Genomic DNA, 17,259 nt, shown 5'->3' with positions numbered 1-17,259 from the left:
GCTCAATACTACTCTTGCATGTATCGTGTGCACTCCACGTCCGTGATATTGTGGCCATGTTCCATAGATGCTGGATTCAAATCCACAGAGTCACACTGGATTCCAGCTCCCGACATCGTGTCGTATAGGGAGTCCAGCTGGCCGTGACTCAAGTCGCAGTGAAATATCTATTCTCTGTTATTTTCTATGACGAAACTAGATAACCTAAAAACGCAATTTCACTAACACACAATATCAATGTCTTGAACTTTACACCCACTACCGTAGTTTATCCTATTAAATATTGAAAGCACGTATATTAAATATTAGACTACTTATACTCACTTTCCATGTCAATATACGGGTGATTACCAACGAAAGCTTCGATCATTGCATGCACAACAGACTTACTGATGATGCTGATGATGATAATAATAATAATATCCCACTCCAGTTGCCCAGGTGTGGTTAACAAGCCTCCTCCACTCCTTTCTGTCCTGATCCATCCACCTTCTTCTCGGTCTTTCAACTGGTCTCTTTCCCTTACCTTCTCTTTCCAATTACCTTCTTGCTACCCGTTCCTTTCCCAATCTTTTTACATGTCCGAACCATCTCAGTCTTGCTTTCTGTATCTTCTGTACCAACGGCTCTATATTTAGCTCTTCTCTGATTTTAATATTTTTGAATTCTATCTCTTCTTGTTTTTTCAACCTATGTTCTTAAAAATTAATCTCTACTGCTTGGATCTTACTATTTTGTCTCTTATTAGTTACCAGCGTTTCTAGTCTTTATGTTACAACTGGTATGAAATGCTGATTATATAATGTTAATTTCATTCTCTTGGGTACTTTGTCATCCCATTAGAGCTCTCTGACTTGATGTTAAAATGTTGTACCTTTACTTAGTCTATTATTAATTTCAGGGTTAATTTCATTACTTCCATTAATAATGCTACCCAGATATGTAAACTGTTCTACAGTCTCTAACCATTCTCCGTCTATGTTCACTTGGCTTCTCTTTTTCTCTTTTCCACAATGCATGACTACCGTTTTCTTTTTACTAATTACCATTCCAAACTCCTTCAGGTTTTCATTCCAAATGTCCAGTCTCCTTTGTACTTCCTTTTCTCCCTTTCCCCAAACCACCACATCATCTGCAAATACCAAATCATTCACTTCATCACTACTGATACTCTGTTTTACACGTTTTATGATTTCATCCATCAATATAATAAACAATAATGGTGACAGTCCACTTCCTTGCTTGAGACTTTTCTTTGTATAAAATGTTTCAGAGTCACCACTCCCCACTTGTACACTACTTTTACTCTCATGATACAACATTTTTATCCTGTTAATTAATGATTTTGGTACATTCCTTTTCAGTTGGCATTCCCATACATGTTTTCTCTTAACTGCATCAATAGCTTTTCCAAATCGAAAAATACAAAGATGATTTCCTTATTCCTATCCAGATGTTTTTCCATTATCGTTCGCACTGTAAATATCAAGTCTATTGTTGATCTATTCGGTCTAAAGCCATTATGTTCTTCCTCTAACTGTATTTCTATTATATCCCTCAGTCTTTTGTCTATGACTTTCTCCATTATTTTTAGCCCATGTAATAATAGGGTTATACCTTTATAATTTTCACATTTTGTCCTATTTCCTTTTTTGAACAGTAGTACAATGCTTCTTGTTGCCAATCTTCAGGTATCCTTTCATCCTTCCATATGACAGTGAGGGCTCGGTATAGCCACTGTAGTCCAATGCATCCTGCTGCCTTAATTATATCAGTATTGAATTCGTCTTTTCCACTTGCTTTACCTTTGGTCATTGCTTTCACTGCGCTTTCCATTTCCAACCATGTTATCTGGTTCTCTTCTTTTTCTCCATCTATTATTTCCATTTTCTTATCTTCTTCTTCCTCCAAGCAGTCATCCTCATTATAAAGTTTTTCAAAATACTTTGCCATCATCTTCTGAAGACCGTTTTCATCATGTACTATGGATCCATCTTCTCTCTCTAATGCCTTAATTTTTTCTTGATTTATTCTTTTTGATTTTATTACTCTGTATAATAGTTTCTGATTTCCTCAACTATCTTGCTCAATTTTGTTGGTAAACTCTCCCCAACATTTCTCCTTTTCTTCCTTGATACTCCTCTTTACTTGTAGTTTCAATCTTTTGTATTCCAAATGTAACTTTTCTATCTTATTCTCATCCCTCCGATACATTTTTTGCTTTTCCTTATCCATTTCTTTCTTCACCATGTTCCTTTCTTTTATTTCTTTTTTTTTTTGTCTGTCTACCACCGTGTCTCCTTTCACTTAACGTTTGCTTTTGTTTTCCTGCATACCTCAATTGCTGCTTCCACAAATGTCTGTCTTAAATTGTCCCACTCTTCTTCTCCACTTCGTATTTCCATGTTAGGCAACTTCCTTTTTATACAATCTTGGAATGCCATTCTTTTATCCTCCTCCTCCAATTCCCAAATTCTGATCTTTGGTTTTCTCTTCAATACAATTTTAGAGATTTTTACTTGTTTTAATTCCACAATTAATAATCTATGATCACCTTCCATATTTTCACTGGGGATTATCTTCATATTCATGACGTATCTTCCCCATTCTCGGTCTGTTATTATAAAATCGATGAGTGTTCTCTATTCCTCTTCATAAAATCTCTGTTCTTTATTATAATCTGTGAAGCATACACCTGTACTATCTTCAGTAGCTCCTTGTTTACATCACCGCCTTCGTAATGTACAGGCCGCACTGTAGCTCCGATGACGTCACGCAAAGAGGCGAACTGTTTCCTCCGTCCGACCTGTGCAATGCAAGGATATGATACGTTTGTACCTTGTAATTATGAAATATTCACACATTTTATATTAACATAACAGGCAAGATCATTAACACCTGTAATCGCATCATAACTCGCAAGTCAGGTCTATGTAATTTTAGGAGAAGTAGGTTTGAAGTGCAATCTATGTGGTCAAAGCTTGAGGGTTTTACTCGTCAATGTACCCAATAAATAAAGTAATTATTGTGCATTAATACAAATATGGAGACAACAAACGTACACTAATAATAATAATAGACTTTACCTCCATTCCTCTAGACGGCCACAAATACAATAGCTGTCTTGTTTTTTTCTTAACACTTCTGGCACTATCCTTCAGACCCTTTCTTCCACATTAGTGTCAATTTTTGTTTAGGAATAGCCCATGTTTTCACAAATATCAATGCACTGACCAGCAATATCTGTTAGTTACTTCCCACATTCATGAAAATTACAGAGGAATAATTTCTTAATTATTACGTAAGTACTAATTAATTATTAAGTTGCATTGCTTCTAACATCTAAATGTTATCTACCAGCACTAGTTTAATTTTCAAAATGTAAAATGTGTGCATAAAAATGCTAAAATAATTTAACACAAGGTTAGGTTTTATAGATTGAATTCTACATTTCTAGACTGTGTTTTGCTTTTACTCACAATGATTTTGGGGAGAAAATGCAGCACGTACTCAACATTACTGACCCAAGAAATAACCATATGTAAATTCAATTTTTTACTGTTCACTTTTATCAGGGTGCAAAATCGGAAAAAATTGGTGGGGCAAGAAAGATTTTAGGGCTTAACTACTACTGTTTATTTCAAACAGTATGTAAGGGTATATAGTTCCGTTATAAGTAAATTACCCCCTCCCCTTAAAAATGTAAATTTAAATGTTTTTGTTTGAATTCTGTTGTTATAACAAGAATGATGTTCAATGGAAAATTATTTGCGGGTTTCATATGGACTTACCAGAGTGAAACATGAAAAATAGGCTGCATGTGCAGAGTTGCCACCGCTGCGTGGTTTTATTGTTCAAGGTCTGGCAGTCATCATATTATTTCTAACTTATGTGTGTTATTGTTGATGTTTTTATGAAAATAATGAAAATATGCACAGCAAAGGACATTGATATCAGTCATACATGTGTTACATTTTCCTCATTTTGTAATGAAAGAATCCCCCCGGGCAATTTTAGTGGGGGGAACCTTTGAGATAAAATAATCGGTGGGGGCGGAACCCTCCCATCACCCCCGCAATTTCGCACCCTGACTTTATGCTTGTTCTGTATCAATAATAAAATGCCCTGCTGTAAATCTGTGTAACAAGAAAGTAAAAAAGCAGAACTCATCATCAGCTCAGGAAAATAAGTGAAACATACTCCTTTATTCTTCGTAACAAGTACATTTTCAGCTGGGTTTTCATTTTTCATAAAGGTATGAAAAAAATGAAAATATTAGTGTATATTTACTTGTATAGTTATATTTTCGCCGTAGTACGAACACGTCTTATGGTGGTGCTCTTAACTTGGGAGCGTGGGTTGCATTGTGGCAACTGCGAACTTTCACACACTGTTATTTAAATTCACAACACATTATATTTCCACAAAAGCGTGTTATTCGATAACAGTTAAATGAATAAATTCCACGAGAAGTATTACGCCCTTGAATTTATATCATTCATCACGTGAAGATACCATACCTAACCTAAACTATGAGGTCTCATTATCTTAATAACAGCTGTTTATGTGAATCCTGATGTGATGAATTTAAAGAACAAACATGCATTATACTTAAATATAAATTTATGTCTTTCAAAAGTTACAATTATCTAAAGAATGCTCCCAATCCTTATGGATTACATTCACAAGTACAGCTTTTAAACTTCGCTCAGTCCGCCTCAATTGATCAGCTGATGGACTTGGCGCACTTTCTGCAGTACAGCCTGTATATTACGAAGGCAGTGTTTACATGTATGTGCATTATTATAATTCTTTCATTTACATACTCAACTTCAGTTATTGTGATGCAGACAGTGTGAAGTGGTGCCATCTAAGCAGCCTGCCTACCAATTTTGACATTCTGATTGTGCTACTAACAATTAAAGCAAAATTCTACTGAAATGGATACTATGGCTGAGATAGTTTAATTTCTTTGGGTAACACTGAAGTGTGCCACCAGAGATCTTTAACATGCCAATGACATGAATTACCAAGATTTTTAACTGTCCTACCTTAGCAAGGATCAAACCTGTGAACTTGGGATTATTAATCAGACACTCTACCACTGACCCACTGATGCAGCTGATTATAATTTTCATAGAGCTTTGTCACTAAAAGTTAATTAAGTGAATTTTTTTTTTTTTTGATGACTTCTTATCCTTGTTCAGTCCTCAGCCCTAAGGCTGGTTGGATCCTCAACAGCTCTGCCATCAGCTGTCATAGATGGCCTAGGCATCACTGAAGGGGCGCAGTAGGGAAATGAGGAGTAAGGTAGTTTCCCATTGCTTTCCTCGCCTCTTTTCCTTAAGGAACTAAAATCTTTAAATAACATTTAAATGAATTTATTAATTTTGTTATTATTAACTATCACAGTGGATGTATTTCTTTTCATGTTAACTATATCTTTCTGTATTTGCTTGTTCATGAACTTCATACTGATTGAAATCAAAGACCAGTCAAAATACTAAGCTACTGGTAATGACTGAACTTCATTTGAAAGGTCAACAATAAAATTAATATGGAGAATCTGGAAAATCATTGTACTGTAGGGAGCTTGGTATACAGAGTGAGGTGTGAGATTTCTTCTTTTTATGTACATATATTTATTTTTAATGAAGTACTATGTATTGTATTTTGTTATAATAAACAACTGAAATAACTAACACATGTTTTGTTGAAAACGTCCTCTCTTGGCTCTTCCTCTTGCACTAACTTTACTAGTTGTAGGTTCCAAAGCTGGATGGCACTGAACAGCGTGGGCTCTTTTGGAATCTTTTATCTGAAAATAAAAATGTTTTTTCTATGCATTCATAATGAAAATCCATTTTCTTTTTCTCTAAAGAATTTTTATATACAGCTATAATAAAAGTGCATATTGATGTATCAAATTATTAACAATTCCATATTTTTTGATCTATGGTACACAACGTTACTGAAAATATTATCATCTTAAAAAAAGCATTCAGGTCTGGAATGAGCTTCACTAGAACATCAGAAGAGCGGAATGCTTTACTTCCATAATTTTAAGGTAGCATTTTGCATTCTATGTTCAAAGGACAGTGACAAGAAAATGTTTATGCTCGACGATGCCAAAATATAAATATTATATGCCAGAAAATGGAATATTAATGAGGCTCATTATAGTTCAAGTTTCATTATGATACAGGTTCTCCACCAATCAGAGTTCAGATTTTCATTATGATACAACTGTTTGACCAATTAGGTAAGGATAGCATCACACCTGCACTCAACTCACTAGCTTTGCACTTGTTTCCAAAGTCAAACATGTCGGACACACATATTAACGTCAATGCACCTTCTACTCCCAATATTCCACAACCACATGGCACATTTCTGCAAATTCACTTCACCAACTGTACAATAAACAATTTGTATTTGAAATAAATCTAGGTTATGATAACCTTCTACCAAAGCTTTGAAAACATATGACATTGCCAACGTCTCAGATACACCCACAGCGCATGCGCTCTGTTCAGTAAATTCAACTGTCAAACAACATCTCGAGAGAAATGTATCAATATTTAAAAAATAGAGTTATCATTATCGTTGGGCATAAACAGCCATATGCAGCTCGCCTATAATGGTAATTAAGACGCTTTGCTCGTTTTATAAACATACTCCTGTCTTAATTGTTTCGAGGTATCTGTGGAACAGCAGAGGTGAAAGAAGGTGCGGGGGTGAACAGGTCCCAAAATACGAAATTAAAGTTAAGATAAAATTTAACAAGGTTATATTTTCTTTTAAAGATTAAGAAATAACAAATAGAACAGGTACTCAGTAGCCGAATCACAATTCGAAAATGTACAATTACAATGATTACAGGATTTGGGCTCCGGGAGCCAGACACACAATTCTTGAGCTATAAGCCCAACTTTACACAATTCAACAAAGGGGCAGAAGACCCCAATCATGCCCAGGAACACTTGCTCCCAATTACACCGTAAAACCTCTTCGAGGCGCGCAGAAACAAAATTTAAGAAAGAGCTACCTGCTCTTAAGTTCGGGCCGATCAAAGGCCACACCAAATTCCACTTTCAAGTTGTCCTCCAAGGACATGAAAACAGGGGTAAAATACCCAACCTATTGAGGCCTATTAAGTAAGGAAAGGTTAATTACATGGCCTCTAAAATACCAACTTGAGAGGAGGCATTCTTGCACTCCTAATACACTTTATATAAAACCTACTTGGCACTAGGCCGTTACTGCAAGGGCTAATCCCATACTGAAGAGGTGACTTTTAGAAGGAAACAATTTACATTACGTTAAGGAAGAGACGGTTGTGAAAATAAGTTCACCTCAAAGCAATATGAGTGGGAGCTCGAGAGGGTTAAGCACTCTCTATCCCAATATGTAGTTTAAAAGATAGAATAGATACAAAGTGTCTTTACATATTAGGGGAAAAGTTACATGGTGGAAAAGCTTCGGACCTGCCCCGAGAGTTAAACTGCTGAGCTAGCAAGAAAAGAAGTTATTAAAAGGCCATTACCTTGTGGTTGAACTGCTGCCCGAAGAAAGAGGCGCTTCCCGCCCCCTGCTACGTACTTTACACACTGAAAGATGTTACTGAAGTGGCACGGAGACCCGAAAATCAGCAGTTTATATACTCTCGCGGAAAGTTCGAGGCGTTTCAGGAATGAGAACACCCTCCCACAAGAATTTATTGGCTAGGGTTAAGCAACATATCCAAGTTGAAGAAGATACACCTGATTGGTCATAAATTAATTAAAGAAATTCGGGATTGGCTAAATTCAAACTGGGCGGACGGAAGGGGTTAATATTGCCAATATAAACAATAACTGAAAGAAATTTAACAAAGAACAAACTTATAAACACAAAATTTCTCCAAAACATAGTTCTTTCACTTCGCACTAGGGTGCATAATTGTATTTCTTCAGAAGTTCCATCTGGAAGAGAATGTCCACACTTCTTACTACAGGCAAAACAAAAATACATTGAAAACGACCCAGTTCAGAAACTTCAAAATTTACAAGTAGTGACATCTTCTGGGAAACTAGAAAATTAACACAGTAGATAAAGTTCAGACTTCCTCCAATAGAGGAGTTTCAACTGGCGCAAAGTTCGAATTAGCGGCGTGGGGGTGTACCACCCGGTACTGACCTCCCCCCCCCCCCCCCCAAAGTTCCTCCAAGCGGTGACACATCAAATTTGTTTGAAAACAAGGTTCAAGTTATGATGTTGATATTGAAGTTAATTGCAGAAGTATTTACCAACAAATTTTCTTAAAATGATTGGATCCAGTTTTAAAATTCTTTGATTACTATTGATGTAATGTCTTTATGCTTGTAGAAGTTGAATTCAGAAGGAAACTTTTTAGTTTTTAAAGTTGAGGAAAAATTTTCTAAGTCCACCAGATATTGCGGTTGGATTCGAAACTGTAGTAATTGTTGATGTTAAATGTCCATGTAGCTGATTACATATATCCAAGGTTGATTGCGTTAGACGGCCAGACCGGCTGCTGCTGTTTGTGTCCAGAGGAGGCCGCTCAGACCCCTCAAATACCCTGAGATACCGCTCGCCTGCACTATGAGAGGAGTAGTGGAGTTGAAGCACGCAGCGCCCGCGGCGAACATGCAGGTCGCGGGCCAGTTACAGGTTGTACGCCGCACATCAGCCTTGGCCGGGAGGAGGACTCCGGCTCGCCGTACACTGGTTGGCCTCACTGGAGAAGGGCGGGCCCTTACCCTGCCTCAGTAGCGGTACGGCGCCGCGCTGCTGCGGGGGCACTGAAACATTAAAGCTCGGCGGCAGAATTTGTTGGACCATCATCATTTTTTGAGGGCACAGGCTTTGTGGAGAGGTTGAGGGGCCAGCGGCGTGAAGATATTCATTTCATATACAAGCCACTGTGTGTTATGTTAGCAGGAGACGGGAGCGTGGTAATGGCCATGGTAAGGACAGGATGGCAGTTCAACTGATCGGGGGAGGTTTACAATAAATAATTACACACAAAGGAAACAGATTCCAAGGGCAGAAGGCCTTAAAAGTGAAACCTCTCAAACAAAATATAACCTTCATATTTCTTTCAAAATTATATGAAGCAAGTTAACACAGAAATTACACCGGTTTCACCTGTGACAGGTGAACCCTAAATATCCTCTCGGTGGCTGGATTGCTTATCAGTAAGGTAACGGGAGTAAGGAAATCGAGAATAGTACACGGCCCATGAAATCTGGGGGCAAGCTTGCCCGCGGGAACAAAATTCTTGACCATCACCTGGTCGCCTACCTTCAAATTGGTGGGCCTCCGTCCATGATCATATCTTTCCCTAACCTTTTCATGAGACACTTTAAGATTGGCTTTAGCCTTCTTCCAAAGATCTTTAATGTTATTGGGATCTATTGTCTCAGGTAGAATGTCACTCAGAGACCAGAGGTTAGAGAGCGGCGTGTTGGGAACAGACTGGAACATCAACGAAGCTGGAGTAAATTTATGTGATTCATGAACAGCCGAGTTCAAAGCAAAAGCTAACCAATGCAGGGACGTGTCCCACCTAGAATGATCTTCGTGATGATAGGCAATAAGCGCGGACCTGAGATTACGATTAACCCGTTCAGCCAGAGATGGTTGAGGGTAATAAGCAGAAGTTGTCACAAGAGAGATGGACAGGTCAAAGCAGAATTTACAAAACAGATTAGATGTGAAAGCCTTAGCAATTATCAGACACAATATATTGACACAGACCAAAAGAAGCAAAGATTGAATTTAGACAAGTAATGGTGGACTGAGCGGTAGCCAGCTTAGTCGGAAATAACCAGGAAAATCTTGTAAAACCATCTACACATACAAAGATGAACTTGTTGGCATTTCCCTTCGACTGGGGGAAGGGTCCTACATAATCAATATACAGGCGTTCCATTGGGCGCGACGCTTGGTGAGACGACAACAGGCCTACCTTGGTTGGTTTACTAAGCAAGCAGGATTTACAAGCCTTTACTAGTTCACGGATTTCACCGTCCATACCCTTCCAGATGAACCTTTCACGAATCTTTTCACGAGTTTTAAAGATGCCTAGATGCCCCCCTAATGGGGTCTCATGATAGTACTTAAAGATCATAGGTACAAGAACAGCTGGAACTACAACCTTCATCATCTTATCATGCCTCGAAGGGCAACATAAAACACCATTCCTCAGTACATAAGGGACCACGTGTTCCCCAGAAGAAAGGGTTTCCATTATCGGAGCCAGCATCGGATCTTCACGTTGGTATTTCTCAATGTCCCTAAAGAGCATGGGAGCATCTGTTAAGATGGCATTAACCTCAGATAGTATGGACTCGGGAGGTGATGAACTATCGACCGGTTCATGGGTCTCGACGTCGTTGGAAAACATACGGCTGAGTCCATCAGCAGCAACATTTTCAGTACCTCTGATATGCCTAACATCGAATTGGAAGGCAGAAATTCGGATGGCCCAACGGGCTATACGACCAGTACGACGCGGCCTACCTAAGACCCAGCTTAAGGCTTGGTTATCCGTCTCCAAGTCGAATTTGACATGTTCCAGATAGAGACGGAACTTTTCTAAGGCAAATAAGACTGCCAAACCCTCGAGCTCATAGATGGAATACTTGGCTTCTTGAGCCGACAGAGTCCTAGATGCATAGGCGATGGGTCGCCTCCCTAGTTCAGTCTCTTGAAGAAGGACTGCAGCTACCGCCGACGATGACGCGTCGGTTTGGACGATTAATTTCTTCGAGAAATCGGGCATAGCAAGGACAGGGGCATTACAGAGAGCTAATTTAAGATCTTCAAAAGCGGCTTGTTGAGAAGGTCCCCACTCAAATTTGATGCCTTTCCTACGAAGAAGGTTCAAGGGCGCCGCTCTATTAGCGAAGTTAGGAATAAACTTCCTGAAGAAATTCACCATACCAATGAACCTGGCGATACCTTTGATGTCCTTAGGAGGTTTAAAATCACGGATGGCCTGTGTTCTAGAATGATCGACTGCAACACCATCAGGCGACACAATATGCCCTAGGAATGACATGGAGGGCTTAGCAAAGGCAACCTTGGACAACTTAACAGTTAACCCAGCCTTACGAAGGTGATTGAGAACTTCTCCCAGATGATCTAGATGTTCTTCAAAAGTCTCTGAAAATACGACGACATCATCAAGATAGTGATACAAGTACTCGAATTTGATGTCGGAGAAGACCCTATCTAGCAGTCTAGTGAGTACAGCTGCTCCCGTGGGGAGCCCGAAAGGCACGCGGTTGTATTCATACAAATTCCAATCCGTGGCAAACGCTGTAAGGTGTTTAGACTCTTCGGCTAGGGGAATTTGATTGTAGACCTGATTCAGGTCCAAGATGGTAAAGAACTTGGCCTTACGAAACCATGAAAAACAAGAATGAAGGTCAGGAAGGGGCACAGATTGTAACACCACCTTCCGATTGAGAGCCCTATAATCAATGACAGGCCTGAAGCCCCCATGGGGTTTCGGGACTAGGAAAATAGGTGATGAATACGCTGACTTAGAGGGCCGAATAATACCATCCTTCAACATCTGATTGATGATTTCTTTCAGAGCCTTCATTTTAGGTGGAGACAGCCTATATGGTGGAAAACGGACAGGAATCGAATCCGTGACCTCAATTTTGTATTCAATAAGGTCAGTAACACCAAGAGTATCAGAGAACACCTTTGGAAACGACTGACACAACTTGCGAATACTATCAGCCTGCTCCTCAGGTAGATGTCTAAGGTCTAACAACATCTCATCCTGGGTAGGCGAAATAGAGGAACATGATACAGAATTATACTTTAACAAGGGGATTTTACAATTGGAAGCAAATTTGAAAGTGCACGACTTACCCTGAAGGTCGAGCACTAGACCGGTGTGAGAAATGAAGTCAGCTCCCAATATTATGGGGCAAGACAAGTGCTTGGCCACAAACAATTTAACTTTCCACGTAAATTTAAAAATACGAATTTTGACATTTAAAGAACCTAGAATTTCTAATGGAGATGAATTAGCCGAAACATATTGGACCGCAGACAAACAATAGCCAGGAAGCTTACAAACAGATTTCAATTTTGAATACCATTCAGCCGAAATAACAGAACAAACACTGCCTGAATCTAATAGAGCTGTTATAGGCTCATTATTTAACTCAATTTTGAGAAAAGGCACAGGTGCGGGGGTATCCGCCGCAATCCTAAGACATTCTTTGGGGCATTCAAAAGATAAATTAGAAGACTAAATTTTCCCTGAATTTTTGACCTGCTTACCAGGGGCTGAGCCTCGGGAAGATGGATTAGTCGACTCAGCCGAAGCCACTAGTCACTTATTGGCATTGGTGGAAGTTGCACCAGAAGTTGAGCAGGAGGGGGTGCTATTCAAATTTGGGCAATTCTTGGCGATATGTGAGAAAGCCCCACATTTAAAACAGCCTTGTGCTGAACCAGCTCCATTATTTGCCCTACTAGATTTGATCAATGGGCACTTGTTCCGAAGATGGTCAGGCGACCCGCAAGCATAACATTTACGAGGTGTGACTGGTCGGCGAGGTGGAGGCCGGGGATTACTAAAAGAAGGAGGGGGTTCTTTCGCGACACGCAAGGAATCGGCGTATCTAACTCCTTCCGCTGAGACGGCCAATGCTTCAAGTTCAGAGAAGGTTTGCAGGCACGCCGCGAAACACAAATATGACCTATAGGATGGTGAAATGCCTTCCACAATAGCCTGTACAATCTGATCTTCAGGGAAGTGAAGAGCAAACACCCTAGTATAGAATTTAATACCTTGGATGAAATCTGCCAAGTTTTCATCCAATCGTTGTACACGATAATAGTACTTCTGAATAAGTGAGGACCTTGCCCTAGCCGGAATGAAGTTAGCTAGCAAGTGGGCGTGGCAGTCTTCAATAGATGGTTGTTCGGCAATGGCTCTTACTATTTTGTCTGAGAGAACACCAATTGCATAAGGATAAATTATCTGCAAAATTTGACATGGAGAAAGAGAAAAAACAAGAGCATGGTCCTGAAACTCAACTAAAAACCTTAAGAAGGAAATTACTTCACTGGTGGTATTAACAGAAAACTTAGAGATACCTCTAAGCAACATTGCTAATGGATGAGGCAAGCTGCTGAACCCAGGTGACATAGTAGGTAAAGGTTTAAGTGGCAAAGAAGTTAATTCAGAACGTACATTATTCAACGAGGTACGGCGTTCAGACTCGTTGTCCAATGGGGCAGAGGTTGTTTGAGCTCCAACGGTTTTCCTATTGACTTCTCCCTTAGGAGGCTCTTCCTCGCTACCTACATTCACCGTGGTGGGTTGATCAGTTTTGGGAGGAACTTCCCCAGTTAACAATTGGGTAACCTTACTGGACAATTCAGAAAGATTTTCAAGAACCACACTAGCTTCCTTCCTCTGAACGTCATTCAACTTCAGAGACAACAGATCGTTAAATCTATTAGAAAAAATGAAATAACCTGGCTTGCACACGTTTAATTTGATTAGGAGAAGGATCATTTTCTTCAAAAAAACTAACTACAGATGCTAGCTCAGTAGTATTGTCAGTGATCGTGGAAAGAGAGTCGTCAATTTCTTTCTCTCCCAAAGTGGGGATGGAAATGGGCAAATCAAGGGACTCTCTAAGCTTATTTGTGTCTACCGCAACTGTGCCTCCAGATTGCACATTTCTAATAGTTAATTCATAGATCAACTCCTCCTTGCGCAAATAGTTAAGATGGAGAACATCGCGAGGGCCGGGCATGATGACAGAACAATTTTGAAAAAGGAAAAATCAAAAATCCCAGCAACTGAGAAAATTGTTAGAGTTGTAATCAAAGCAATGTTTAGCCGTCAAAAGGGGCTAATTTGAGACCCATTCAACCATGCTCTGCTACCACTTGTTCCGAGGTATCTGTGGAACAGCAGAGGTGAAAGAAGGTGCGGGGGTGAACAGGTCCCAAAATACGAAATTAAAGTTAAGATAAAATTTAACAAGGTTATATTTTCTTTTAAAGATTAAGAAATAACAAATAGAACAGGTACTCAGTAGCCGAATCACAATTCGAAAATGTACAATTACAATGATTACAGGATTTGGGCTCCGGGAGCCAGACACACAATTCTTGAGCTATAAGCCCAACTTTACACAATTCAACAAAGGGGCAGAAGACCCCAATCATGCCCAGGAACACTTGCTCCCAATTACACCGTAAAGCCTCCTCGAGGCACGCAGAAACAAAATTTAAGAAAGAGCTACCTGCTCTTAAGTTCGGGCCGATCAAAGGCCACACCAAACTCCACTTTCAAGTTGTCCTCCAAGGACATGAAAACAGGGGTAAAATACCCAACCTATTGAGGCCTATTAAGTAAGGAAAGGTTAATTACATGGCCTCTAAAATACCAACTTGAGAGGAGGCGTTCTTGCACTCCTAATGCACTTTATATAAAACCTACTTGGCACTAGGCCGTTACTGCAAGGGCTAATCCCATACTAAAGAGGTGACTTTTAGAAGGAAACAATTTACATTACGTTAAGGAAGAGACGGTTGTGAAAATAAGTTCACCTCAAAGCAATATGAGTGGGAGCTCGAGAGGGTTAAGCACTCTCTATCCCAATATGTAGTTTAAAAGATAGAATAGATACAAAGTGTCTTTACATATTAGGGGAAAAGTTACATGGTGGAAAAGCTTCGGACCTGCCCCGAGAGTTAAACTGCTGAGCTAGTAAGAAAAGAAGTTATTAAAAGGCCATTACCTTGTGGTTGAACTGCTGCCCGAAGAAAGAGGCGCTTCCCGCTCCCTGCTACGTACTTTACACACTGAAAGATGTTACTGAAGTGGCACGGAGACCCGAAAATCAGCAGTTTATATACTCTCGCGGAAAGTTCGAGGCGTTTCAGGAATGAGAACACCCTCCCACAAGAATTTATTGGCTAGGGTTAAGCAACATATCCAAGTTGAAGAAGATACACCTGATTGGTCATAAATTAATTAAAGAAATTCGGGATTGGCTAAATTCAAACCGGGCGGAAGGAAGGGGTTAATATTGCCAACATAAACAATAACTGAAAGAAATTTAACAAAGAACAAACTTATAAACACAAAATTTCTCCAAAACATAGTTCTTTCACTTCGCACTAGGGTGCATAATTGTATTTCTTCAGAAGTGCCATCTGGAAGAGAATGTCCACACTTCTTACTACAGGCAAAACAAAAATACATCGAAAACGACCCAGTTCAGAAACTTCAAAATTTACAAGTAGTGACATCTTCTGGGAAACTAGAAAATTAACACAGTAGATAAAGTTCAGACTTCCTCCAGTAGAGGAGTTTCAACTGGCGCAAAGTTCGAATTAGCGGCGTGGGGGTGTACCACCCGGTACATTAATTATTGCCATTATAGGCTTGTTACATAATGTACTATTACAGGATAATGGAGAAGCGGCCAAAGGTGAATGACAGGCCTCACTAGTGGAATATATTACTTAATAGTATATAGAAAAATAGGAACATGAAAGGGAACACATAATTAGGATAAACACAATGACAGGTCAAATTGGGAAGAGAGAGAACTAGAAAGAGACAAGGAGAAACGTGTAAAGACGAGGACAATCTCCACACCTTCTTATGCCACCGTCTTGAAGTAGACATGCTCTTGCCTCATCATTCCTAGTTTTCTGCATCAATTTCCTCTCACTCCCCAATGAGCTAGTTTCTATTTTCCAGCTTCATCAGGAGGACGGGCTTCAACACTCAGTGAGGGGCCATCTTGAGAGATTTCAGTATGTGAAAGAATTGGGACGAGGAACATTGGACAAATACACCTTTATCCTGTTGTCCTTTGCCTGTGTTTATCCAGCGTTCTTCTTATCCTACATATTCCATATCACCACTAAAGATCTGTCAATGAATGTTGAAGCCCGTTATTCTGATGAAGCTAAGACATAGAAACAAGACCATTTGGGAGTTGAGACACAATAGATCTAGAAGAACTGAGGTTGCTGGGGAAAGAGTCAATCTATTTGAACATGGCAGTATATGAAGATGTGAAGATTGTCCTCATCCTTTTATGTTTTCTCCCTCTTCCCACACTGACTTGTCATTGTGTTTTTCTTATTATGTGTTCCTTTCAATATTTCTGTCTTTCTGTATTGGACACGATTTGCAATTGTTTGTTCCTATCCGTTCCTTATATTTACACATTGGGTTCCTTTTCTTCTTTTGTGTTTGTCTTGTATTTCTAGTCTTTTACCACTTGTATGCATCTTTACTTCTTGTCTCTTCCCTTTTCTTGTGGCTTTCTTCTCATCCTACACTTCCTATATCAAGGCTGAAGATCTGTCAAGATGTCCCTTAATGAATGTTGAAGCCTGCCTTTTTGATGAAATTGGGAGGCAGGAAATAAGTTGTCAGGGGCCGAGAGAAACAGATGTAGAATATCTGGGATTGATGAGGAGACATACATACATACATCATACATACATTATCATTATAGACTGTTATGCCTTTCAGCATTCAGTCTGCAAGCCTCTGTGAATTTACTAAACGTCGCCACAATCGTCGATTTGCAACTAGTGTTGTGGCCTCATTTAGTTCTATACCTCTTATCTTTAAATCGTTAGAAACCGAGTCTAACCATAGTCGTCTTGGTCTACCTCTACTTCTCTTACCCTCCATAACAGAGTCCATTATTCTCCTAGGTAACCTATCCTCCTCCATTCGCCTCACATGACCCCACCACCGAAGCCGGTTTATGCGTACAGCTTCATCCATCGAGTTCATTCCTAAATTAGCCTTTATCTCATCATTCCGGGTACCCTCCTGCCATTGTTCCCACCTGTTTGTACCAGCAATCATTCTTGCTACTTTCATGTCTGTTACTTCTAACTTATGAATAAGATATCCTGAGTCCACCCAGCTTTCGCTCCCGTAAAGCAAAGTTGGTCTGAAAACAGACCGATGTAAAGATAGTTTCGTCTGGGAGCTGACTTCCTTCTTACAGAATACAGTCGATCGCAGCTGCAAGCTCACTGCATTAGCTTTACGGCACCTTGATTCAATCTCACTTACTATATTACCATCCTGAGAGAACACACAACCTAAATACTTGAAATTATCGACCTGTTCTAGCTTTGTATCACCAATCTGACATTCAATTCTGTTGAATTTCTTACCTACTGACATCAATTTAGTCTTCGAGAGGCTAATTTTCATACCAT

The 17,259-nt window shown here is 39.6% G+C and overlaps 1 protein-coding gene across 1 annotated transcript in view; it reads right to left on the bottom strand.

Annotated features, from left to right (window-relative positions):
* Nucleotides 1–2,844: 2,844 nt before the first annotated feature.
* The window catches only part of LOC136875874 (meiosis 1 arrest protein), a 147,754-nt gene continuing 133,339 nt past the window's right edge, over nt 2,845–17,259 (bottom strand). Inside the window, exon 9 of the mRNA XM_067149496.2 lies at nt 2,845–5,818. Coding sequence (XP_067005597.2) covers nt 5,699–5,818 — 120 coding nt within the window. The 3' untranslated portion in view covers nt 2,845–5,698. The remainder of the gene's footprint in view (nt 5,819–17,259) is intronic.

Source organism: Anabrus simplex, chromosome 6, assembly GCF_040414725.1.
Source record: "Anabrus simplex isolate iqAnaSimp1 chromosome 6, ASM4041472v1, whole genome shotgun sequence".
Lineage (NCBI taxonomy): Eukaryota > Metazoa > Arthropoda > Insecta > Orthoptera > Tettigoniidae > Anabrus > Anabrus simplex.
Note: the sequence above shows the minus strand (reverse complement) of the source record. Positions and strands in the feature narration are given on the sequence as shown.